Here is a 27,576-nt window from a genome sequence, read left to right as displayed (position 1 = left end):
CAGGAATCCAGAGAGGAGCAAGGTGGAATTGGAGCCATGCGGTCGAGACAGAAGCCCACCAGGGCGGTGCAGAAGACCACCGCATCCGTGCGGTCGAGACAGAAGCCCACCCAGGCGGCGCAGAAGACCACCACATCCGTGCGGTCGAGACAGAAGCCCACCAGGGCGGCGCAGAAGACCCCCACATCCGTGCTGTCGAGACATAAGCCCACCCGGGCGGCGCAGAAGACCACCACATCCGTGCGGTCGAGACAGAAGCCCACCCAGGCGGCGCAGAAGACCACCACAGTGGGATCGATGACACAGGAGAGCAATTCTGGTTAGGCAAGTCTGAAACAGAGAACATGAACAAGTTAAGGGTGGCCTCCGTGGCCACGACAGGATCAGTTGATCGCTCAGAGAGTTCGGCTGAGACGTGACGAGGCTCTGGAAGTTCTGCAGAAACGAGGAGAGGCTCTGGTAGTTCAGCCGAGACAAGGAGAGGCTCTAGTAGTTCAGCAGAGACATGGAGAGGCTCTGGTTGTTCCGCAGAGGCGTGGAGAGACTCTGGTAATTTCTGTGACAAGAAAAGGACATGACTCCGGAGTGTCAACGGTGACTTGACCTGACTCTGGAGTGATAACGGTGACTTGACCTGACTCTGGAGGGTCAACGGTGACCTGACCCGACTCTGGAGTGTCAACGGGAACCTGACCCGACTCTGGAGGGTCAACGGGAACCTGACTCGACTCTGGACGGTCAACGGGAACCTGACTCGACTCTGGAGGGTCAACGGGAACCTGACTCTACTCTGGAGGGTCAACTTTGGCTGTCATCTTGTGCCATGATACAGGGCCAACGGCCATCTTGGGCAGTGGCACTGGGCTGGCGGCCATCTTGGACAGTGGCGCTGGGCTGCCGGCCATCTTGTGGTGTGGCACTTTGCTTGTGGCCATCTTGTGGTGTGGCACTGGGCTGGCGGCCATCTTGCACCATGGTGCTGGGCTTGTGGCCATCTTGTGCTGTGACGCTGGGCTGGAAGCCATCTTGCACCGTGGTGCTGGGCAGGCGACCACCTTGTGCTGTGGTGCTGGGCTGGCGGCCATCTTGTGCCGTGACGCTGGACTGGCGACCACCTTGTGCTGTGGCGCTGGGCTGGCGGTCATCTTGCACCGTGACGCTGGGCTGGCAACCACCTTGTGCTATGGCGCTGTGCTGGTGGCCATTTTGAACCGTGACATTGGGCTGGTGACCACGTTGTGCGGTAGCGCTGGGTTGGCGGCCATCTTGTGCAGTGGCGCTGGGTTGGCGGTCCTCCTGTTTGCAGACCCCGGTCCAGAATCGGCCATCCCACCGGGAGAGACAGGAGTGACTGGGGCATCCCACGGAAGCCGATGCTGCAAGTAGAAAACGAATTCCCAGAAACCAAACGCGTCCAACTGATCCATTTCCATACGAGGTACTGGGTCATCCAGGCCGGTGTTGAAAATGTCTTTAAGGGCCACATCATTATATCCCATACCATCCGCCAGGGTCCAGAACACATGTGCCATAGCACCCTCCTCATTGCCCTCTTGGCGGAGGGTGGTTAATTTTATGAATCTTGCCCTCCGCTCCATCATACTGGCTGGGGAATGGGAATGAAGACCCACACTGCTGGATCTCGACATTGATGGAGTCCTTCTGTTACGATCGGAACCCAGAGAAACACAGGAGACGAGAGATCCAAATGCAGTGTGGTATTTAATGGTAATCCAAATCAGCATCCAACAAGCAGGGGTCAAAACCATAATCCATCCAACAATAAACAAACAGGGAAGGAACTGGAACAGGAAACTCGGAAGATGAGGAAACTCGGAAGGCGAGGAAACTGGGTGACGGAATGAAAGGACTCCATGAAGACAAACAGAAAAAGACCGGTTAATATAGGCAGGGTAATGACTATCAAGTGAAGACACCTGAGTGCAATTAACAGGAGTGCAATTACTGTGATGAAGGGACAAGGCTTTGTGGGAATTGTAGTGCCTACGGTGAGGTGCCTATGAAGAAGTGAGACCACTAGTGGAGACTCAGGAAAACAGAGACCAGACAGCGTGACAAATGGGCACTGAAGTTTCCGAGCTTAAAAATCGACAATAAAAAAAATCACTATAAATGTAGTCCATAAGTCTTCTGAAGTCATATGGGTAACAGACTAAAAATTTAAGTAATTATTTGCCAAAATAAATTCCCCTCCTATTCAGATCTCAGTTGAATAGCGATCTATTCAGTCTCAAAGTTAAAGTTTGGCTTCAGATTTGAACAGAGCACAAGTTTCATGAACTTTTATGACTTTCAAGGTGTCTTTTAAGTCCAAAACTAAAGATTCATGGAAGAAATAAACTCAAACGGTTTTGGAACAACATGTAATAATGTGAATGAGTACATGATGCCAGAATATATTATTATTATTATTATTATAAAGTAAACATAATACAAAATATTAAAATCAGCATAAAGTATAGCTATACATAATTTATGCACAAAAGAAAAATCAGCATAAAGATATTATAGCTATACATAATTTATGCACAAAATTGTACTCTACAAATGTATAAAATGTAGTATATATATATATATATATATATATATATATATATATATATATATATATATATATTTATTTTATTTATATATATATATTTTTACATAGTGTTTTATATAAACTAAATAATTGAATATTTTGCATTCACATTGCTTCAGAAATCTTAACATGTAAGTAAAATGTTATTTAACTATATCATTATATCACTCCCTATGCAGCCATCAAGTCTTATTTAAATAGTGATTTATTTGGTTATATAATACGTTATCTTTGGATTTGGATCTTCAGATTTAAATATAGCACACAAGTCGTATGGACTTTTAGGATTCTTTTATGGTGTCTATGTTGAGTTTACTTCAAATCATGAAATATTTAGCAAAACATTTTGTGTTGAATGGAAGAAATTCAGTTTTGGAACAACATGAAAGTGAGTAAATGATTTAAGGAAGTTAATCTACAATACAATACAATACAAACCAATTAGCAGTGTTGGGGAGTAACTAGTTACATGTAACGGCGTTACGTAATTTAATTACAAAATTATTGTAACTGTAATTAGTTACAGTTACTATGAAAAAATGAGTAATTAAATTACAGTTACTTATGAATTTTTTAACGATTACAAAGGGAATTACATTTTAATGTTTACACGCATCCACATACAGATTTAACTGATTTATTTCCCAAATTGCACTGACTATTCTGAGACATATCGCCCTAATAATTTCCGGGATGCGGAAATACAGTCTGGTTCGTAGAATCCAGTCATAAAAACGGATGGAATATGCCACATTTTGGATGACTAAATCAAAAGTAGGTTAGTACACTTGAATCAAAACATGACATGGACTAGTGTATGTGAATATTAAGCCCCACAAATGCAATATATGACTTGCACATTCTGCGTGTCTGTGGAAATCAGGCGCGGACTGGACACCGGGAGAACCGGGACAATTCCTGGCAGCCAATTTTGCCCCACTATTTAATATCATTATTGTATAATTGCCTGCCGAATGTACTAAAGCGATCATTTGCGAATCCGCCATTTGATAATTAAATCTCTAATAAATCATGAATTGTTAGTCATGACTCGCGCGCTCTCCGCGCCTCCGCCAAATGGTTTGGATCAGACTCCAAGTAATCAATGCGAGAGAGGGAGACTATGGAAGCGCACAGCTGGAGCAGAGAAGCAGAACTACTGTTCAGGGTTTTAGGTCAGTTTCATCTGTAAAGATGCTTTTTTGTCTTAGTTTTTTTTTAATTTATTTAATCAAGCAGCAGCACGTTGCTCATCAGTCATCACTCAAAATACTATAGAAAGGACATCATTATTATCTGTTGTGATGTTACAGTAGTAATTTAGCTGAAAAAAATTCAGATTTTTTTTATAGGTTTAGGGGGAGCTACGACAGACAACAACAAAATTAACATTTTAATATTTAACTATAAATCCAGAGAAAATGGTTACTATTGTTTAACTGTGATAACCAAAAATGTAAAATTATTTTACAAATGTATTTATTTAAAAATAAATACAAATCCATTTGCAAAAAAAAAAAATTAAATAAGGTTATTTTACTTTTATATAGGCTAATAAAAGCATGGTTAATTTTTGTAAGGGAAAAATATGACTCGTGTACAGTATTAGGATTTTTCTATAAAGATATTGTAGTATTGGAGAGTATTGTATTGTAAAGTATAGTTTTGTTCAATCTTGAGTATTAAAGTCACGAGAGAGATGGATAACAGTGCAAAATAAAGAGACTGAAGAGAAAAATGGAAGTGAAGGTGCAGTTCAGGAGAGAACTTTTAATTATTTTGCATGTCCCCAAACTAAAGATTTAAAATAGATAAAAAATAGTTTTGTCCATGAATTTGTTTGTATGAGTTTGAATTTTCCAGTCTGAATTTTTTTCCCAGTCCGCCCCTTCTGTAAATTAATGGCAAAGGTTTCATTTACTACACATAGGCCTACTGAAGCTCGCAGTGTTTTCAACCTCTGCCGCCTCAATATAGGAGTACACGAGCACATAAACATAATTTCTAGAACTGCTCTGTGTCACTTCATGTGCATTTTACTTATTTTGAGAAAACTATCATCATATACAAAGAGACAGCAGTTAAAAAAAAAACACCAATGTGTAGGATTTTATTACACAGAATACGTCACATGCTTATTAGATAACTGTATTTAAGTTGTAATATGCTTTTATTTATTATTCTTTAATTTTCACAAATTTAGAAAAGTAATCAAAAAGTACTCAAAAGTAATTAGTTACATTACTTTAATAAAGTAATTGAAAAAGTTACACTACTATTACATTTTAAACAGGGTAACTTGTAATCTGTAACCTATTACATTTCCAAAGTAACCTTCCCAACACTGCCAATTAGACAGTCTTCTGCTGTTTGTCTTCTTTAAGATAATTATTATGTCAAAAAAATCAGTCACATGATCCTCTTCACTAGCTCCACACATGCTACAAACAGTCCAACAAAAAGAAGGGGAGAGTTTAATGAAGAACCACAAAGTGGTACCAATTAGGGCTCTGAACAATTACAGCCTAAACCCACATTTTATCTCGTGATCTACAACCATTTCTCAGCGCTGCCTCCTAGCCATCCCCTTCCTTTGTTATGATCTAATGTTTGCCACAAGGAGCTCATCCAGAGAGGTTGAGCAGGATACAGAGAGCGAAAAGTCCTCTCTTTTCCCCCCTAAGACTCGGACGACTCTCCAGAGCAACACTTACTTTCTGTCCAGTTAGGCCAGCATCACCTGGATCCCCCTTTGGACCTGGACGACCCTGCATGGAGGAAATAAAAGGAGAAAGACCTGTCAAAAGAGTGTCCAAAGATTTGGTAAAAAAGCTTCAATGTGATCCAAAGAAAAGTTAAAATCATATATCAGAGAACAAGGATGAGAGGGAAAACAAGAGGGAAAGCGTGCAAAAGTGACTGCCATCATGCTGCAGTTTTGTGGGTGGTTTTATTGTGTTGCTATATGGTTGCTAGGGTGTTGTTAAGTCTAGTTCTCTAAGTATGGCTTTAAGGTGTGTTCACACTAAGGACAATAACAGAGAAGTCCACACCACAACAATACTGATAACAACACAGTTGAATAATAAAGTTAGAATTAATTTTAGAATGTTTTTTTATTCCGGATAAAAACATTGACAGCCAATCAAATCTCACAAGTATTTAAAGTGGCAGAAAACAAAACTGCAGTGCACAGTGCAGACTGTTATTGTTCGTTGGTGTGGATGTATAGTTATCTTTATAATTATTGTTCTTGGTGTGAACGGGCCTTTAGTCCCTGCTTCATCATTAGTCACATGATAGTGTAATGTAGTGTACACAGTAGTGTAATGATGAATGAGGCACTTCTTTCTCAAAGGTCCCTTCCAAAAAGGAGCTTTAAATTAGTAAATGTAGCAAATTCAAGTTGTTCAACAAAATTCAACTTGAAGCTAACGTGAAATCCACACATCATATGATTTGTGGAACCACTCAAACAGGTTTGTTTTGAACCTTTAACCCCAAGTATGAGCAATAGTAATAGTGTTGCTTGCAAACAGCACTAAAACACAGCAGCTGAAACAGAGAGGGGAATACATCAAGTGAGATTTGTGTACTAGCAGCAGGATCAGGCAGTTTAAAGTGCTCTGATGAGTGTCAAGCCCCCAGACACGCAGGAATGCTGAATCCAGAGCTCGCTGCTATAATTATGCCTTCGCTACAACTCCTGGGGTAATAAATAACCTGAATAATCCCTGTTTGGTGTGCGGAAGGATTTACAGCCAGCTACTGACTTCTGACTGTGTGAGAAAATGGATGCATGATGAAAACTGAGATGGACTTACAGCCTCGCCAGGGATGGAGAGCCCACTAGGGCCCTGTGGTCCTGGAGGGCCCATGGGACCCAGCAAACCCATCTCTCCACGTGGGCCCATCGAACCCTGCAGGAACAGAGAGAATAAACATACAGTATGAAGATGGCAATATTTAATCTTCTAGATAAGCTTGATTAATTATCTGTAATGTACAGATAATTAAGACCATTCTGACTTAACAAGAAAAGATAATCAGATTACTCACGACTTGACCGGGTTCTCCTCTTTCCCCTCGTGGTCCTTTGCTTCCAGGTGCACCCTGGAAAAGAAAAAATGTGTGGAGAAATTACAGAGAAAACACAGTTTATCTATTTGCATCTGAATTTCAATTACAATATATATCTTTAAACGATATTATCTCAAAACGAGTCAGAAATCCCCACTTCAGCGGCACTTACATACATCAAATCTATATTCTGAACATTTTTATAGAAGAGTTTGTTAAAACAGTATATCATCCGCTTGATATATATATTTAGCATTTTGTTCCTAAAACCTTTTTTTTTGACTGGCTGTTGATAGTATTGTTTAATTTATGAACAACAAAATTCTATATCCAAAATAAAATCCTTTTACTATTATATGTCAACAAACTGAACAATTATTTTAAACCTGGATTTATCCCATGTTCAGACTGTTTATTTTCCGGTAGTTTATGGTAATTTGTGCATTTTAAAAAGATAATCCCTCATGCACATATAGTTGACTCACCACTGGCCCCTGAGGCCCCTGAGGTCCCAAACTGTCTGAGGTGCACGTGCAGGCATTGGGAAGAGGTGGACATTTGGATTCATCTCTCTGAATTACAGAGGAAACAAAAAATGTAAGAACAAATGGCATCATATGCAACAACATCAGTGACCATCAACCAACTACAAACTATTTTCTGATATACATGGATTGTGTGAATGTTTAGCTCACGGACCCTTAGCTATTAAATGATCAGAGAGGCACGTTAAAAATGGGCTGATAACTAAAAGATTGTACGTTTAAGCAATTGAACTTACTACAGCGATTACTCTGTGTCCATCAAATAAAAATTAAATAATAATAAAAAAATAAAAAGGTTTTGCATCAAGTTGTTACGTTGAAACACTAAATAAAATGGTAGATGTCCACTATGGAAAATGTATGAAAAACTATCTTTTTTTTTTCTTTACATAAATCTTTGTTTTTGTTTCATCATGCTTTGGCTTTGGGCGTCAGGACGGGTCACATAGCTACAACACAGCTAATTAAAACCTCTTGTGTTTTGACTGCCAGAAGTACCATACTAATAATTGGTTTATTGAAGAATAAAACTACAATAAAGAGTTTGAACACAGCTGCTCTCATGGTCTCATGTCTTAATAGGCACACATAATGGAAGTGCGAAGGCACTCGAGTTCAACAATTTCACACTTCACAACTAAGAACCACAAATGAATGACAGTGAAACATCTCGTCTTGTCTGCTGTTGACAAACCAAATAAAATGGAAGAGCGCACAACGAGAGATCAAAGAAAGGAAATGCTCTAACAATAGCGAGCGGTTTGGCTGAACACATGTTAAACGTCATGTTTGAATCTGGTCAACAGGGACGAATCAGACACATATGGAATAGTATGACAGATCTGCTTGGGTGGATGAAGCTAAAAAAGATGTAGGAGATGTGCGTGAGAGTCCATTGGCTTGTCATTTGTTTTCAATCCAAAGTGACTACAGCAAACCTCTCTGGAGCAGTCTGGGGTTAATTGCCTTGGTTAAAGCCACAATGATCAAAGGCATGGGTCGGATATAAACAGTGTGGTTCGTAGGTCATCCGTACCTGAAATTTAACCCAGCATTCTTGTGTTTCACCTTTGTGTAACCCTGGCTAGGTTTGCACCAGCTGTTCATAAGTTCTTAATTAATTCGGGAAGTCCACACTAGAGACTAAGCAACTACACTGGGAAAAAAAAAAGTTTTTCGAAGATAACTGGAGCATGTTTTACAAGATCTGATTTCATTCTTTCTACTTCAAAACGTGTTGCTTGCGGTTTCTTTATAATTATTTGTGAAATTTACTAGCCATTTCTGAGTTAAAATAGTTTTCAAACTAATTTTACTTGCTAGTCTGTAACTAACTCTGTACTTTATTTGCTTGCACTGATGTAATGCATAGTCGCATACTATGACAATTACTCTCAGTGTTTCAATAGCAGCCTAGTAAACAGAAGTTTATTTCTATTTATTCTTGACATACTGTAACAAACAGTAAAATATTTTCCATTGAAATATGTTACTACATGATGATACAAACACACACTAAAATACATAATAATTTATGTTCAAATAGCATTCAGAAATTGTATTTGAAACTAGTAAGTATTGACAGATAAATATTGATACATTGCATAATATATGACAATTATTTATTCTGATTTTATCTGACATGCACAGCACTGATGAATGCACATAGAGGCACACTGTTTAGATCAGGGTTGTGCTGAAAAGCAGCTAACAAAGTCACTTATTCACATAATGCTCTGTCTTTTAAAATGTAAATGAGTGTAAATGTCAGCATTATAATATACATTATGTCCAAAGGATTGAAGTCCGTCATGTAAATTAAGAGCTTAAAGACACAATCCAGTCAAATTGCTATTTCATTTCAATCATTACTCCTGGTTGGAGACTTTTGTAAATATTTAATTTATACTGTAAATAGAGTTACTTTTCAACTTCAAATGTTTAAAAGTGCAATGTTAAAATATTCAGCAGTGTGTAAGTTGCAACCTGCGCCTTTCCATCAAAACTAGGCTAAGTTGTAACTTGCGCAAAGCTGGTGCAACCGGCAACTGATGTCTAGAGGCTTTCTTAAAGTCTTCTCTTACCATTGAAGGAAGCTCACAACATCTGTCCCTGCTGGTCCAGCCGAGACTGCACACAATGTCAAACAGCTGGAGCTGAAACTGCCCAAGCAGAGAGAAAACGGATGTTACACATAACTTTAAAAAAAGTTTACATTTTCAGATATGGAGCTCAGACACCCATTAAAAGGATCCAGGCTGGAAAGAGCGAGATCGGTGAGCTCAAGGTCAATGTCTGATAACAAAAGTTGTGTTTTTGTACACAAGATGCTCTTAAAAATAAAGGTTCCTTATTGGCATTGATGGTTCCATGAAGAACCTTTTAACATCCATTGAATCTATCCAATGCAAAAAAGGTTCTTTATAGTTGAAAAAGGTGCTTTAGATAATCAAAATGTTCTTCACACAAAGAAAAAAATGTTCATTTAAGATCTGTTTACTGAAAGTTTTTATGGAGAATCAAAAACGGTTCTATGGCTTTAAAAACCATCTTTTGGAACCTTTATTTCTAACAGTGTTTGCGCATTTGGGCTCACTGTTGCAGATTCTCCTTTCGATCCAATAGATTTGGACATCTTTCCAAGCACTTGAAATCCATCTGTTGATGTGTTTCCGGCTGGTTTAATCTCCTTTTCAGCCACTTCCTGGCAGTCCAGGTTCAGTTTGACGCTCTTGGAAGACACCAGGATGTGGAGCTGGAATAAAAGAAGACTGTTAGATGTTCAAGCTTATAACAGACTCAGAGGTCATTTTAAAGGAAGAACTTGCATCATCTTAAGCAGAGCCATTAAATTAGTCTCAGTTGGCAGTTTTCTATTGTTGTTTTAAACTCCAAGAGCTTCGGGCCTTAATTAGGGATTTCTGGGAGTCTCTCTGTTCAAAAGGAGTGTTCTGGCCAGAGGCGCATATAAAAACCTGCAAGTTCCTTCAGCACAAAATTAATCTTGACACGCTCAAGGCGACGATAACAGCAAGTCCATTGTAAAACACTTTTACAGGGAAATTTGGGAAAAATCAACAGCAGCTAACAAGAGTGTAAACAAATACATCATCACATATTAATGCTTAAATACATTGGGACAGTGGGTTTGTCAAATCATCCAGTAGATTTCCCATCTGATGTGAATCAGCCCCTTCCTCTACAGAATTCACTAAATTGCTGAACCTCTTTGGCACAGATGTATACTAAACTTGTAAACTGGTATCCAATCTATGCAAATGAAGCTCAACATAGCAGAATTTTCTCAAAACATATTGTCCACACTAACAAAAGATTTTTATTAAAATAAATGCTGTTCATTTGAAATTAAGAATTATTTTAAAGAAAACTGTTTCCACAAAAATATGAAGCAGCACAACTGTTTTCAACACTGATAATAATCAGAAATGTTTCTTGAGCATCAAATCAGCATATTAGAATGATTTCTGAAGGATGTGATACTGAAGACTGGAGTAATGATGCTGAATGCTGGATTCTTTCCTGTTTAATCACAGCAATAAATTACATTTTAAAGTATATTAAAATAGAAAACAGTTATTTTAAATAAAAATAATATTTCACAATATCACTGATTTTACTGCAATTTTTAACAAATAAATGCAGCTTTGTTTCTTTACTCTTCTTGAACTTCCTCAATTCTGAGGAACTTTAGACCACAATGATCAAAATTATCAAAAATCAGAAAGTGAGGTTACAACACAGGTTGCTCAAAATGGTTGAAAGTACTCATAAACTTTGAACTACATGGCCTAGAATCCTCTGATTCATCAGTCGTGCTTATAGTGTTGCTCTGCATGCATGTGATCGGTCCTGGTTGGCACTGTGTTTCGTAATGTATTGCCCCCTCAGAGTTTTTCAGCTCTCTGATCCACACGATCAATGTACTGTACACTGATATTCCCTGTTCACCACAGCGCATGATGAAGTTGTTTCTCCTTATGCCATGGACCGTCAGGCTGCAAGTCTTAAGCACCAGCTGAATGCTGCGATATAATCGCATTTCTCCACCACAAGCTAATGGAGGAGCTCTAGCAGGACTGATGCTATGGATCAGGAATGGACGGGAAATTTGCGGTCAGCATATAGAGGAGATGCGATTCTGATCTGACCACAAAGGATCGGTCAGTATCAGTAAACATGCTGCAGGCCTGAGATACACTGATATTTACCTCACTATTGTGCTAAACAAAGCCAAAAAGACATGATACTTATTAGAACGATGCATTGATTGTTATGGAGCCAGACCACCATCTTTCTGTGAACATCTAAACCAGTTTTTTTTCTTGTCTCATCACAAGCCACCTATCAAACCTTGTCAATATCAAACCAAGCATGACATCACTAGACGTCTACACAAATGTGGTACGTATTATCTAAAGCGGTCCTGTGGCACATGATTGTTTTCTGTTTAGCCTGGAGGTCTCTGGGTTCTGTTCTCAATTATTATATTCCATATGGAAAAATATCATACAGCTAACTGCATACACACTAATAATATAATTATTTTACATTAAAAAAAAACTTCAGAAACAGATCTGCAATGATTATCCATGTCAAACTTTAATGCTTTGTATACTATACTAGGGTTTTTTACATAAATAAAAATATTTTTTTGTAAAATTAATGGTTTTATTATTAAATTAGTTAAAAGTGTTATTGTTAAAAATGATTACAATCATATCTTATATATTATATTAATACATCAATATTATATGGTTGAAAATATTTAGGCCCCTACTTTTTCACAAAATGTTAAGCTGGTTTTTCTCTTATTGTTAAAAACAAATGCTGTCAAAAGAATAAAGTAATCAGAATTAAACTCACAATAAACCAAAAAAATTGCTTATATACTATAATTAGTAATTATGTTAAAATATTATTGTTATAAAATATTTTTTTCTCAAAAATACTGGTGGCAATACAATAATCACAATTAATTTAGCAATATTTTTTTCTAAAATAAGGTAATTGGTTATTTTGTATTTTTATTCATATATTGTATAATACAATATAATTAATTTATTAAAATATATATTATCTAAAAATATTTACTTTCCATTTTTCCACAAAACTATATGCTGATTTATTAGTGCTATCAATAGTAATCATGATTAATCTCACAATTTCTGTACAGCCTTTATCAAGCAGTATGACATTTTTGTAATATTATAATTGCAACATACTATTATAATTGTTAAGCATATTTCATAAATAGTTTCATCCATTTTTTTATCAGTTATTTTATCGTTTTTTTATTAGCTAATATTCCATGTATACAGAATTTTCACATATTGCAACAAAAGTGCTGTATAAGTATGGCATTGTGAACTTTGAACAGTCCCTGCTGTTTATAATCTGCTCACTGTTTTTCTATTTTTCAGTCTTGTTGAAACTGATTACAATCATTTGATTTTGCTCATTTTGATCTGATCACTGGCAGCTGTCCTCAAACGTCTTCTTTAATGGCCACCTGTGGCCATTCAGAGGAAAGCAGGATCTTTTAAACAGACGAAACATTTCAACTGAATCTGCCGCACGTTTGGACAGACCTTTCAAAACAGAGCTGTCCTCCATTTCGGCCAAATCCACTGAAGATATCTGAAGAATGATACATCTCTGCTGGCCACTCTCGCTTTCTCTAGGCTGCTTGAGAGCTCTCTTTATGCTCATGTTTGGTGTTAAAAGATTTGATCAGAAAATAACTTCTGTCAGCATTTACTCACCCTCATGGTGATATAAATCTCCATATGACTTTCTTCCGTGAAAAATCAAGGACATTTGGAATAAGGCTGTTGTCCAGGGGTCCAAAAAGAACCACAGAAGAAAGAAAGTCACACAACTTTGAGTAAATGATGACAGAATTTCATTTTTGGTTGAAATATTCCTTTATGAGTTATAGTCTTGCTGTTAAAATCCCATTACTTGCACCACATACAGAGCCAGCAAAAAAATGTAAATAAAATTTTTAAACCAGCTTCACGGAGTCAAACAGACAATCTAAATGTTTGTTTATCTAGACCAAAAAGCCACCCGCATGAGTAAATGACGCCCAGAACCATGCAGCTCTTACAAAACATATTTCTTCTCTGAAATTCAGACATCATTTCCTTCCTAGCAGGAAAGATCTGAGGCATGAACAATTCGTCAAGCTCAAGGATGAATGCTTATGCCACTCCATTTGCTTTCATTAGAAACTGCCATATGATGCAGCAGGGGAGATTTTGCACCCACTCTGCTCTATTTAAGACAGGCCTGTGCAAAGAAATTCAATGGCAAAATTTTTATATACTAAATAATCATGCAGTTATGCCGGCTTTGGCCAATCCAGTAAATTAAACACGTTACAAACGAAAAAGTACTTCAGCAGCATTGAATTCGAACCAAAAGATCAATTCATAACAAATGAATGATAAGTCTGGCATCAGTGCAAAAACAAATTCACTTAATATAATATGAGTTTAAAACTAAAGATTTACAACGGCAAAACTAAATATAACAAAAACAGCTGATATAAAAACAGACCTCAACTGATTTCTTTATTAGTTCACCAAGTCTGTATATGTGGGGTGGTGTTGGCGCAGTGGATAAGACACATGCCTTTGGCGTGAGAGACCCGGGTTCGAATAATAATTTTTAAAAAATTATGGAAATTTGATGTTTGAACAGAACTTATATTATGTTGTTATTATATTTTAGATGAATGAGAAAAACAGGTGGCTGAAGAGGCTGTGCAGTGATGTAAATATTCAAACTATATGCAAATAAGCTGTGTCATGTGGAACACATTCAGCGGTAGAATTTTTTAAATGATGCATGAACTTTGATGTTTGAACAGAACTTTTGATGTTGAAACAAGTGGCTTTCAGATTCAAATCCTCAGTGGATGAACTTCCTGACAGCAATCTCTCTTTGTCCTACATTTCTATTCTGCAGTTGAAAACCATTGTCTTCTTGAAAGAACCGGCTCCCTTGATCTATATCTGTGGACATCTGTGCATGTTTTGCTCCATTCTTGTTTTGAACCCACTTTGCTGAAGACCTCACACAGTTTGGCTCTGTGTATGTGGCCAACATAGGCGGTGGAGAATGCAGGCACACATCGCCACCAATTGCTACCAATTTCCATTTTTAACATGGCCTGTGTTTGGGTTTTTATTGGGATTTTTTTATTTGTGCATAACCCAATAATTATAAATGAGCCAAGTATTCACCATTTCATGGTATCACAAGCAGCACATTTGTGCTAAAGGCTATCTATGATATAGGCCTCTTATGAAAAAGCATCACAAATCATTGTACAAGGACAAACCATACTAGATTATTATCTGAAGACAACTGTAAAGATTGATGCACTATGCAACATACAATACCATTTACTCAGCATGTATAAAAGCATAGTTTACCTTATGGAAGCTTCCATGGAAGATCCTCTTAACTTGATCATTTTTAAATGTGGCTCGTTGAATCTCTCCTGTTGTATCCTTATTATAAAATGACACAGTTTGGGCGGATGCTGAGAAAATAGAGAAAAGAATTAAATATTCCAAAAACAACAACAAACTAGAACAAACAAAATTCTCTACAGTAAATAGATAGATATGATAGGACAAGTTGTTGGACTAAAGGGCATGTGGTGAATTTGGCAAAATCTGATTACTGGGACAGCGAGAATGAAGCCTAGGAGCATTTTATTACTTTTTCAGTGGAGATCTCAGATGTGTTATATAAGTATCAACCTAGTCTCAGATGTTTTTCCTTAAATTCATCAGGAGAAATTAAAGGACTCACAACTGTTGACAAAATAAAAGTCTAGAGGAATGAATGTGGATAGTGTGCAGGACTCAACAATAAGGATAAGGAGTTTGTAATCTTTGCAAACTTCAACATGTGGTTTTCTGTAAAAGGAATTACTGTTATTAAGAAATCTGCAGATTTAAACGCACAACAATGATATAGTTATCTAGCTGGCTGACAGATTTAAGATTTATGACGGCATTGGAAGCATCCACTGGAATTGATTAAAGTTTATAAACAAATCACTTCTCTTTTTTATTCCAGAAAAAAAAAATGTGTTGTTGTTGGAGTTACATTAGATCTTTTTGAAAAACCTAATCAATTTGCTTTCCAGGCATTTCTGAAAATGTTCCTAAAAAACAATTTTGTTTGTTATGAGGCCAGTAAAAATGTTGTCAAAGCATAAACAAATCTGAAATATTAGTACAACCAGGCTGATGAAAAATGTGAGTAACAGAAGACTTTATTTGCTCTGTTTAATCTCAATAAACTACTGATATATTAATTTCCCATTCAGGACTTTGAAGACATTGATTCTCATACAAACTGCCATAAAGGAGGGTTACTAATACTGAAACAGTCCCACTTACGGTCGATGGTGACGCCAGTCTCTGGTTTGTGATTTTTGTCTGACACCTGCCAGATATCGAAGGCCTCGGTCGGTGAGTCCGGCAACAGTCGGAACATCAGAATGATAGTGTATGTGGAAGGAAGACCATCAGGATGAATATACCTGTAATAAAGTTGACAATCAGCCAGCGCAAAGAGGAAGATCTTTTTATTTTTTTTCTGCAGACATCAGCGCTGGCAGGTCAAAGTGAGGGGATTTATTTGATCCAGTATTTTATCAGTACTTGTACGTATGGTACAATAATTAAGGAAGTATGTGGGAGAACTGTGGCTTTGAATGCTTTCCTGGGCAAGCAACAACATGCAACAACAAAAGCCAACAAAGCTCTCAGTTTAACCCTACACTCCTCTAATGACTCGCTCTAATACCACACTATTTTCAAGTGACGTCTGTACACAAGAATGCTGCCAGTGTCATCTTAAGAAATGATTAAAAATGATAACATGTCTTATTATTTTTAGTGAAAGAAATACTTTCATGACTTTCAGAACAATATAAAAAGAGATGTAAGGCACAATGTTCATGCTGCTTTACAAGCTGAAAAAATTATCTGAAAAACAGTCCAAATATTCAAATATATAAACATTCAAATATAGTATGTCAAGACGCGTAACATCAGGTTTGATGTCATTGAACAAAAATCTGTTAGTTCTTCCATACAGTATCCCATAACAGATCACCACGTGTTACAGAGACTGGTTACTGATTACTTTCACTCTATGGAAAGAGCTAAACTTTTCCTTTTGTGTTCCACAGAAGTAATAGAATGAAAGAAAGTGCACTCCTTCTTCAAAGTCTTGCTTGATGATTTGATGAGTACTAAATTGTACACAAAATCAGCATTGAAGAGAGGTTTGAACTCACGATGAGGGCTGGTTGAGAAAAGCGTTCTTGTGGAGCCTGTAGGCGGTGTAGCTGTTGTAGGAACCGGGCTCCATAGAGACACCTTTGGTACTAGCGTACATCTTCTCAGTCAGATTGAAAGCTTCCAGCATTCTGAATCCTGGGAAGATATATAAATCATGTTACTGGTCTACATACACAAACACATGTATTAAACTACTGTTCAAAAGTTTGGGGTCAGCAAGGATCCATTAAATTGATCAAAAGTCATAGCAAAGACATTTATAATGTTACAAAAATATATACAGTATATTTAAAATAAATGCTTCTATTTTTAAATATTATATTCATAAAATAATTCTGAAATAAGTGAATCACTGTTTCCACAAAAATTTGAAGCAGCACAACTGTTTTCAACATTGATAATTATCAGAAATTATTCTTGGGCAGCAAATCAGCATATTAGAATGAATTTCTGAAGGATCATGTGACTCTGAAGACTTGAGTAATGATGCTGAAAATACAGCTTTGATCACAGGAATAAATAACTTTTAAAAATATATTAAAATAGAAAACGTTATTTTAAATTGTAATAATATTTCACAATATCACAAATGTTTTTACTGTATTTTTGATCAAATAAATGCAATTTGTGCAATGCATATAACACATGCATACCTGGTGATGTGAATCCATTTACATAGATCAATGGACAGTCTGTGGAAGCAACACGTAAACACATTAACTTAGTTTGAACAGATCAGCTGTAAAATTTCTCTTAAAAGTATCATATGTAAAGTACCACAAACTGTGGTATTTTCTCACTGGATGTTGCAGTTTCACAGATGAATGTGACCAGGTTGTCCTGAATGGTGGCGAAGGCATCAAAGTCATCCACCACAAAGACGTGACGCTCGCTTGGTTTGCTTGCGATGTTCTGCAGTTCGACGAAGTCCACGTCAGCCACGCCAATAACAAACACACTGTAACCTGAAAACGGCACAATCTACATCAGCACATTTATCTTAAAGTGACCATATTCTATACGGAAAGTGTTAGTGAATTTTCCTTTGAATTAAAATAGACATAATTAGATTGTGATTTGCTGATTTGCTACTGCACCTTCAACGATTGTCAGAGCTCTGCATACTGGTGCAGTTCACAGTCATTGATCAGTGTTTGAATCCTGAATAGGTGTTGATGAGGTCATAGGGAAATGAGCTCATGTTTATGTCATAACCTATAAGTTTAGCAGTGAGTCATACCAGCGTGCTGTAGCTTGGCAGCATTCTTCTTCACTTCATCCTGAGAACGTCCATCTGTTACGGCCACCACAACCTTCGGTACGTTCCTCCTCATTCCACTGTCTAGAGTGAAGACCCTCTCATTAACATGCTTCAGAGCCACGCCTGGGATGTTAAAGGAGAGCAAACAACATCAACAAATCTCTTCCCTCATAAGTTAAACAAATATATCTCTGTCTATATTCCAGTCACTGCTAATTCTTAACAGTAAGCCTGGCCAAAATCTACTCAACATCAAGAAGAATGTAAAAATCCATCTTTAGCCACAAAGTTAAAAGAAATCAAACTAAAAGTAAAAAAATAAAAATAAATTATATATATATATGTATATATATATATAGATATATAGATATATATAGATGTATAGATATATTAGGGGTGTAACGTTACGTGTATTCGTACCGGACCGTTTCGGTACAGGGCTTTCGGTACGGTGCACGTGTGTACCGAATGACCGAAATGCAATATTTTGTGTGCAGAACATATACATTTTCGTGTTTACAAACGAACATATTAAGTGGCGAAAGTCTCCGCGTTCAGCGCAAATCCCACCCTGCAGCTGATTCTAAGGCCGGTGACACACTGGCTGTGTGGGGTGAGCGTGCGTTTCTGCTGCGTGATGGCTGCTTCGCGTTTTCTGTGTCTTTACACACCAGAATCGTGCCTGACGCGCTGCTCCTTTTGTAGGTGACATAGAGGGAGACCGCCGACAGACCAGGATCTTGTCTTCACGACCACAATATCTATACTTCATGTTGAGCATAAATATAAAGCCTACTGATAAAGGACACCGTCAACAGTATTGACTGCAAAATAGACGATGTTTGACAGGTGCAATATGCAAGGGTGTCACCGGCCTAAGGTTTTCAAAAGGCATCACGCGAGTGTGAACATCACTACAACTAGGAAAAAACGATTGTTATTCAAACGCAGCTCCCGTCTGCATTTAAACAGACCTTTGCTCTTAATTCTGATCGATCCAACACAATAACGAAATCTGAGCAGGTCACTTTGGAAAAGTTATATATATTTTTAAAATATGAGCAGGCCTACAAGCTGGGATTGGTAATGCTGCACTGTAATCATAGTTTTTTATTTTTCATTATATTTTATTATGATATTGGTTTGAGACTGAGAGTATTTTATTTAGTGGAGAACTTTGCAGCAGTATTTTATTTCTTATTCTTTTTTTATTTTATATATATTTTATTAAAAAGTATTTTAAAAAAGTGTAAACAAATTTTTAAAAAGTTTATAGTAATAAACAACCTGCAGTTAAATGTTTGCATTTCTTTCCCTTACTGTACCGAAAATGAACCGAACCGTGACTTTAAAACCGAGGTACGCACCGAACCGTGATTTTTGCGTACCGTTACACCCCTAATATATATATATTTATAAATGAATAAAAAGTATAATAATAATAGCAATATATAATATAAAATAAAAAGCATACATCATGGTTTTGTTTATTGTTCCAAATTAAACTGATGCTTAATCAAAATATTTTATATTAATTTAAATAAAAATAAATACTAAAATATCATTTCTTCTTTTCGTATTATTGGGGCAACACATTTTTGTGCGATTCCCCCAATAACTTTAAAAGAAAGTGTATTAAGATGAAAAAGGAAGCTATGAATGTTCAGGTGTGTTTGAGTGATACCTGTCTTAGTGTTTCCTCCTCTGTAGCGGATGAGATTCAGAGCGGAAAGTGTGGTGCCTTTATCATTATATGCGTTGAGTTTGAACTCTGTCTTTGCATCATCACTGTACTGCACGAATGAAACCTTTCGGAAAAAACATATTGCAATACAATTAAACCGCAACAAGGATTCAACAATGGAATATATGCATCTGACCCAGAGATGACTGGATTGTCAAACAAGATTTTGCATTTCTCAAAGTCACAAACAAGATGAGATACCTGCATTCCCGATGGACCGATGACGTCAAACGCGCCAGTGACGCTAAAGACAAACTGGATCACTTTGCTAAAACTATCATCTCCGATACTCCAGGAGCCATCGATGAGGAAAACCACATCTGCCTTCGCTCCTTTGCATACTGAGAACACATAAACAACTCCATGAACTGCAGCACGCAAGAACAGCTCTTGTTTCTAATTAAACTTTTACACAAGCGTGGAAAAAGGGTAATAAAACCTCACTAACAAACACAATCACTGAAAAAAAAACTATCTAATGAACCTCCATGCTGTAATTACTGTCATAACTGGTCACACTTTCTTGAGAAACGATGCAAAAATTAAATACATATGAAATTCAGAAGGTCTAAAAAGGAACTAATTAACGGTATAATTTTCAACAACATCATTGACAGTTACATTGTCCTCTCCACGTCATTAAGCATCATTCTCAGATTTTCAAAAAATGTCTTTCCTAAATTTATAATCCTAGGTGGATTAGTCCACATCTTTCTGTACTTAAATCCAGCTGACTCCTCTGGAGTGGAAACCATTGCAAATTGAAGCTTTTGGCCACTTGTAGGCCTCTCATGTGATAAATAAACAGGTTTTGAGAGTGGCCCCGTGTGAATTTAGAGATATTTTTTATGAATTGAAGATAAAAAGAAAGAATCTGTTTTTTATTAGTATAGGATTTTCTCCATGGCTTTAAAACTGATATTAATTTGATCCAAACTCATTCCAAAGAAGCAGATCTACAGCATGTTTGCAAGGCATGTATCCATAAAAGCTCTGGACATTTTATTCCACTGTTTTCAAACCGCTCTTCACGATCTAATGACTAACATGGGCTGTACACTTTCTGAAGAAAACATGAGTACTGCTTGCTATTGGAAACCTTCTGCCATTAAAACTGTGAAAATTAACATGATTTGAGATATATAAATGAAATATGCATTTCTTAAGCAGTGGCTGAAGGCACTTACCTGCCCAGCCGGGTGGAATAGTGGGTGGTGGAGGGGGAGTAGGGGGTTTTGTTGGCACAGGCGTGGGTTTAACACCTTAAGAAACCAAAAGAAGTCAGAAGACATTAACGTTTCAATTCAGTAGGAGGATGAATATCTGCTCATTTTTAGACAAAGACTGAACTTACGGGTGCGTTCCCTGGTACTGACTCCGGGCCCCTCTAGATTGGGCGTCTGGACAAACACGGTGGCGCTGTAGAGCGAGTCTGGACTCAAACCATCAAAACAGTAATGACTCTGGCCTGCAGTGATGGTGATCTCCTGCTGACCTTTAGCCGCCGCTGGAAACAGATCAAACAATGTACTTCAGGTACATTTTATAACTATTGCAAAATAAAACTGGCAGCATTTGTGAATTTGCTGAAAATATCTTCCATATAATTTATTTCTATGATGCCAAAGCTGACTTTTTCATAAATGGGGTGGTGTTGGCGCAGTGGACAAGACACATGCCTTTGGTGTGAGAGACCCGGGTTCGAATCCACTGTGAGACACCAATGTGTCCCTGAGCAAGACACTTAACCCCTAGTTGCTCTAGAGCCGTGCGACCTCTGATATATATATATATATACAGCAATTTTAAGTCGCTTTGGATAAAAGCGTCATGTAAATGTAATGTAAATTTTGTGCTGCTTCATATTTTTGTGGAAACCGTGATACGTTATAATGTCTTTACTGTCACTTTTGAGCAATTCAATGCATCTTTCTGAATATATAAATAAATCAAACAAAACCACGCTTCTTACTGACTGAATGGTAGTGTATACATAATGAAGGCAGTGAATGAAAAGATCCTGACTCACGATCCAGGGGGTTCAGCTTGATTCTGTAAGACGTGGCGGCACGGTGAGGAGCCCATTTGATGCAGAACCTGTCATAGCCAACGTTGTACGTCTCCAGGTTGGTCACATTGAGGTACACTGAAGGGTGCACAGAAATGTCACACTCAAATTGTAAATTTTGCTGATGCAACCATAAAACCAACACTTTACAAATCATTCCAAACATCTGAAACCTACAAGTTGTTCCTTGTCCCGTGAGAGGTTTGCTGACACCACCATCATATTGGGCGTACACCTGAACATCATATGTTGTGCCGGGAAGCAGATTATGTAGAGTATAGCTGTTGACGTCACCAACAAACACCTCCAAAGACTCATCTTTATCTAACGGAGGAATGCCAAAAAAACATTTAGCAGACGAAAGTGCATTGATGAATCCTACGTTTAAATTTTAATCAGCATGCAGAGCTCCCACAGTATTTGGTACCTGTTGGTTGATAGACTAGTTTGTAGCCCATGACCGGAGTTGGAGCTGGATCCCAGGACACACGGAAGCGCGTGTACCACTCGTCTGAGACACGCAGGTTCTGAGGCGCCAACATCCCAACTGAACATGAGATCCAAAGTAAGTAAGACTTTTGGTTAAAAACCACTAAATATCATAGCAATAGTGTTTAAATCATCAAATAAAATTATAATGTGCTGAATTGCTGGTAGCTGAAGTATGTTCTGGATTCTAGCCCATTCTAACTTGAAGATTTAAAGCTAGCTTATGGCCAACACAAACAACATTCAAGCACGGTGATTCAAGCATGGAGAGTTTCCCAAACTCTCCACCATTCCCTACCAGCAATTAATTTCTCATATTCACCTTTAACCCTTGAGAATATCTTAGCGTTCAGATATGTCTGCTTGCTTTGGTAAGATGCAGTTTCAGGGAATTTTCTTGTACTTGAAAATAAAACTAAAATTGGCAATTATCTGAAAGTTGACGCACTAAAATTATTAATGGGAAATAAATAAACATTTAAACTAAACAAAAATAAAAGAAATCTAAATACTTATGTTTGAAAAAGTAATAAAAATGAGAAAAATGCATATCAACATTGCTAAAAATTACACTAAAATTAAAATGAAAACTGAAAATATAAAATAAAAGCTAATTAAAAACATCAGTAAAAACTATAATAGCATATAAATAATACTAAAATAACTGTAGCTTGCCAAGCTACATAATACTTATAATTTAAGGTAGTACAACTTTTTTATTTTTTAAATCTGAAATACTGTTATGCTATTGAAAAATTCATTAAACAATTAATGTAGCAACTTTTAGTTAGTTACTCCTAAACATAAGCTTTCTTTGCATAGCAATCACAGAAAATGCATCGAAACGTGAGAAATCAAAGTAAGGCATGTTTTAAAGTTTGTGTGACTAACGTGTTCTTCCATTTCCGTTTAGGGATCCGCCAGGTCCCTCAGGATAAACTGCTGTAACTGTGATGTTGTACGGGGTGTCAGGAAGAAGATTTTGAAGGATGGCATTGTTTCTGTTACCAGGAACAACAGTCTGCAGAGAAGACCATAAGATGTATAATTTTTGGTTTAATAACCACAACTGATAATCAAATGAGAAATCAAACTGGTTTGGTTAGAATAACATGATGAATCATGCACAGTATCATAAGAAGCATTCATCAAGAAAGTAAATAAGGTTAATTTCAAATTTAAGTTCACTTTGTGTTGTAGAACTCACTGTAGTGCAGATTGAAAGAATCCTATAATCAAAAGTAATGAAGGAGTGAATATCTAAAAATATAGAGCAATAATCAGTGGAATTGTACACACAAATTCTGTGATGGGATCTCCCGTCAATGGAGCATAGGCAATCGTATATTGTTGTACAGGACCCTCAGCATGATCCCAACCGATGCTAATCGTACTTGTGGTGGTTTCGAAGACCCTCATGTTCCTGGGTCCAGCTCGTGGTACTGAAAAAATAAATAAATACATATTAATTTACAATAAGATCTAATAACATACATTTAATAAACAGAGTGAATTTCCATTTTATGCCATAAAGCACAAGCTCACATGTTTTTCCTTTTCCATCAATTCCTGGGCCTTCTCCATCAGCATATACTGCCATGACATTCACAGAGTACGGCGTATCCGGGATGAGCTGATCCAGGAAAGCACTGTTGATGTTGCCAGGAACAAGAACCTGTGGAGAAGACCATCGTTTAGATAAAACAAAGACAAGCATATTCACAAACATCCACTGTATGGCAACCCAGCGTAGACATTACTAATCTGGCAAAGCGAATAGATACAACCCGAATTCCGGAAAAGTTGGGACGTTTTTTAAATTTTAATAAAATGAAAACTAAAGGAATTTCAAATCACATGAGCCAATATTTTATTCACAATAGAACATAGATAACGTAGCAAATGTTTAAACTGAGAAATTTTACACTTTTATCCACTTAATTAGCTCATTTAAAATTTAATGCCTGCTACAGGTCTCAAAAAAGTTGGCACGGGGGCAACAAATGGCTAAAAAAGCAAGCAGTTTTGAAAAGATTCAGCTGGGAGAACATCTAGTGATTAATTAAGTTAATTGATATCAGGTCTGTAACATGATTAGCTATAAAAGCTTTGTCTTAGAGAAGCAGAGTCTCTCAGAAGTAAAGATGGGCAGAGGCTCTCCAATCTGTGAAAGACTGCGTAAAAAAATTGTGGAAAACTTTAAAAACAATGTTCCTCAACGTCAAATTGCAAAGGCTTTGCAAATCTCATCACCTACAGTGCATAACATCATCAAAAGATTCAGAGAAACTGGAGAAATCTCTGTGCGTAAGGGACAAGGCCGGAGACCTTTATTGGATGCCCGTGGTCTTCGGGCTCTCAGACGACACTGCATCACTCATCGGCATGATTGTGTCAATGACATTACTAAATGGGCCCAGGAATACTTTCAGAAACCACTGTCGGTAAACACAATCCGCCGTGCCATCAGCAGATGCCAACTAAAGCTCTATCATGCAAAATGGAAGCCATATGTGAACATGGTCCAGAAGCGCCGTCGTGTCCTGTGGGCCAAGGCTCATTTAAAATGGACTATTTCAAAGTGGAATAGTGTTTTATGGTCAGACGAGTCCAAATTTGACATTCTTGTTGGAAATCACGGACGCCGTGTCCTCCGGGCTAAAGAGGAGGGAGACCTTCCAGCATGTTATCAGCGTTCAGTTCAAAAGCCAGCATCTCTGATGGTATGGGGGTGCATAAGTGCATACGGTATGGGCAGCTTGCATGTTTTGGAAGGCTCTGTGAATGCTGAAAGGTATATAAAGGTTTTAGAGCAACATACGCTTCCCTCCAAACAACGTCTATTTCAAGGAAGGCCTTGTTTATTTCAGCAGGACAATGCAAAACCACATACTGCAGCTATAACAACAGCATGGCTTCGTCGTAGAAGAGTCCGGGTGCTAACCTGGCCTGCCTGCAGTCCAGATCTTTCACCTATAGAGAACATTTGGCGCATCATTAAACGAAAAATACGTCAAAGACGACCACGAACTCTTCAGCAGCTGGAAATCTATATAAGGCAAGAATGGGACCAAATTCCAACAGCAAAACTCCAGCAACTCATAGCCTCAATGCCCAGACGTCTTCAAACTGTTTTGAAAAGAAAAGGAGATGCTACACCATGGTAAACATGCCCCGTCCCAACTATTTTGAGACCTGTAGCAGAAATCAAAATTGAAATGAGCTCATTTTGTGCATAAAATTGTAAACTTTCTCAGTTTAAACATTTGCTATGTTATCTATGTTCTATTGTGAATAAAATATTGGCTCATGTGATTTGAAAGTCTTTTACTTTTCATTTTATTCAAATTTTAAAAACGTCCCAACTTTTCCGGAATTCGGGTTGTATAATGACGTCACTGTTAAGCCCCTGTTTAGATTAGCAGAGCTAAATAACATTTCCAAATTGATATGTAATGCAAACAGATGTGCTCATGGGGTTAAATGCTACATAAATACTGTCGGATCAGTGTAATTGCCTCCGGGGAGCGGCAGGACCTGAAGAGAGACTAGTTTTGGGGGTGACGGGGAAACCCCATAAACTACCTGTCAACACCCAGCAGGATTATCACCCCATCTGCTCATTTGTTTCTTATTTGTAGGCTTCACATCACTGATGGCAGCTGCATATTTTCCATACACCATCGCTTATGACAGCATCAGTTCTGGCTCAAAATGATAGGTTTGACAAATATGGGTCAGCATAAGGATATGAAAATTTCTCTTTCGTGTCCCAACATGTTTTGTTTAATTATGTAGACAGGACACCTGTGAGCCTGAGAGACTCTATGCATCTTCTAAAGTGGTCTATGACAAATACCATAAATGATGCTTAAGAGCAAAAGAGTAGGTGCTAAACATCCTGAGTAATGACTTTAATTAACATTGCAACTAACTTAAAATTCCTTGACAGTAGCAAAAACAGAAATTAAGTAGCTGTTCAGTAAATGTTCATTAAGTAGCAATGGACCTCAAATAAAAATTCTACATTACCATGCAAGCCGAGGCAGTAAACAAACATGTTATCCTAAACTTTTCCTCTCTCTCTTTTTCTCTGAAGTAGTATTGGAAAGTCTAATTAATTTCAGTGAATCGATTTTCAGATGGTTTGTTGTAGCAATGAACTTGTTCAAATAAATAGATTCCCAGATTCATATGCATCATCCCCCAGTAGGGTTCACAAAAGCCATTTCACTTGCTGTAGTTTAATAAATATTTAGTTAAATACTGCTGTTTATCACTATGCTTTCAATTCATTGCCTTTGTTTTGGGTTTATTAGCAGCATTTTGTGTAAATTTACGTGTTTGAGTTAATTGAGGTCCTTGTTGTTTTTTTTATTATATAATCTTAAAATTATCTGTTGTTGTAAACTGTTGTAAATCAGTTTTGCAAATCAGTTGTAACTGATTTGCAAGGAACACACATAGATTGAATATACATTAAATGTATAAATTATGTAATTTTGCATAAAGGTGTCCCTAAAATGCATATAAATATGCAGAATTGTGCATCACTCACAGACTCAAGAGGTCGGATCCCACTCAGTGGGGCATAGACGACCTTGTACTGCTGCACCTGACCCGAGGCTGGTTCCCAGCGCACGTTCAGACTGTTGGGACTTGGGTTGTAGACCTGGATATTCCGGGGTGGGACTCTTGGAACTGTGAAAGAGGGCAAGAATGTGTTCAATAAAAAGACACAAAACAGAATGACAACAAGGAACTTACAAAACAGCAGAGGAATTCAAACAGCTCACATAGCCATTTTAACAGGAGGAAGCTCAGTAAAGTTCTGGAATGAATGCTGAGCAAAGCATTAGACAACGGCGCAGACAGGGTATTACAATATCTATGTAATAACTAGGTACCAATGCTGAACCTAACCCTAAACCTAACCCTACCCCATGTAGGTACCCTGTATTACCAGAATTTTCTTAGATAAATACAGTGTAAGTATGCTATAAGTACATGCAAGTACAAGTACTATAAAATAAAGTGCAACCCAAATATGTATAAATTGTGTTGATTCTTCAATTACAATAAGTGGTAAAGTATATAAAACTCAGAAAAAAGTCTGAAAACTCAGAAAAGTCAAAATGCAGCTCTACTCAACAAGCCACTCGATTTGATCACTTGGCACCTCACGATTTTTGTGTGATAGTAATAGTGATGCATTTCTTACGTGTCTTTCCTTTCTCAGACTGCCGGAGACCCTCTCCCTCTGGATAAACAGGAACCACAGTCACTGTATAGACCGTGTCTGACAGAAGGTTCCTCAGTACGGTATTGGTGGTGCCTCCAGAAACTTGCTCCTGTTGACACATGAAATTTAAACAAAGTTATTGAAGATCAGTTGCACGTCCAGAAATACAGTAGGGCCTCTTTCGGAGAGCCG

The 27,576-nt window shown here is 37.5% G+C and overlaps 1 protein-coding gene across 4 annotated transcripts in view; it reads right to left on the bottom strand.

Annotated features, from left to right (window-relative positions):
- Positions 1-27,576, bottom strand: part of LOC132092106 (collagen alpha-1(XII) chain-like) — a 75,166-nt gene that overhangs the window by 9,749 nt on the left and 37,841 nt on the right. For all 4 annotated transcript variants that reach the window (XM_059498191.1, XM_059498192.1, XM_059498194.1 and 1 more), the window contains 24 exons: positions 27,364-27,493; positions 26,701-26,843; positions 23,688-23,817; positions 23,442-23,584; positions 23,034-23,163; positions 22,081-22,200; positions 21,831-21,977; positions 21,615-21,731; positions 20,940-21,092; positions 20,773-20,847; positions 19,787-19,926; positions 19,526-19,649; positions 17,821-17,964; positions 17,381-17,545; positions 17,234-17,272; positions 16,577-16,715; positions 15,672-15,814; positions 14,691-14,800; positions 9,824-9,982; positions 9,312-9,389; positions 7,168-7,254; positions 6,662-6,715; positions 6,427-6,522; positions 5,317-5,370 (listed from right to left, as the gene is read on the bottom strand). In XM_059498191.1, the coding sequence (XP_059354174.1) occupies positions 5,317-5,370; positions 6,427-6,522; positions 6,662-6,715; positions 7,168-7,254; positions 9,312-9,389; positions 9,824-9,982; positions 14,691-14,800; positions 15,672-15,814; positions 16,577-16,715; positions 17,234-17,272; positions 17,381-17,545; positions 17,821-17,964; positions 19,526-19,649; positions 19,787-19,926; positions 20,773-20,847; positions 20,940-21,092; positions 21,615-21,731; positions 21,831-21,977; positions 22,081-22,200; positions 23,034-23,163; positions 23,442-23,584; positions 23,688-23,817; positions 26,701-26,843; positions 27,364-27,493 (2,820 nt within the window). The remainder of the gene's footprint in view (positions 1-5,316; positions 5,371-6,426; positions 6,523-6,661; positions 6,716-7,167; positions 7,255-9,311; positions 9,390-9,823; positions 9,983-14,690; positions 14,801-15,671; positions 15,815-16,576; positions 16,716-17,233; positions 17,273-17,380; positions 17,546-17,820; positions 17,965-19,525; positions 19,650-19,786; positions 19,927-20,772; positions 20,848-20,939; positions 21,093-21,614; positions 21,732-21,830; positions 21,978-22,080; positions 22,201-23,033; positions 23,164-23,441; positions 23,585-23,687; positions 23,818-26,700; positions 26,844-27,363; positions 27,494-27,576) is intronic.

Source organism: Carassius carassius, chromosome 18 (genome assembly GCF_963082965.1).
Source record: "Carassius carassius chromosome 18, fCarCar2.1, whole genome shotgun sequence".
Lineage (NCBI taxonomy): Eukaryota > Metazoa > Chordata > Actinopteri > Cypriniformes > Cyprinidae > Carassius > Carassius carassius.
This window is presented reverse-complemented; position numbering and strand designations above follow the sequence as displayed.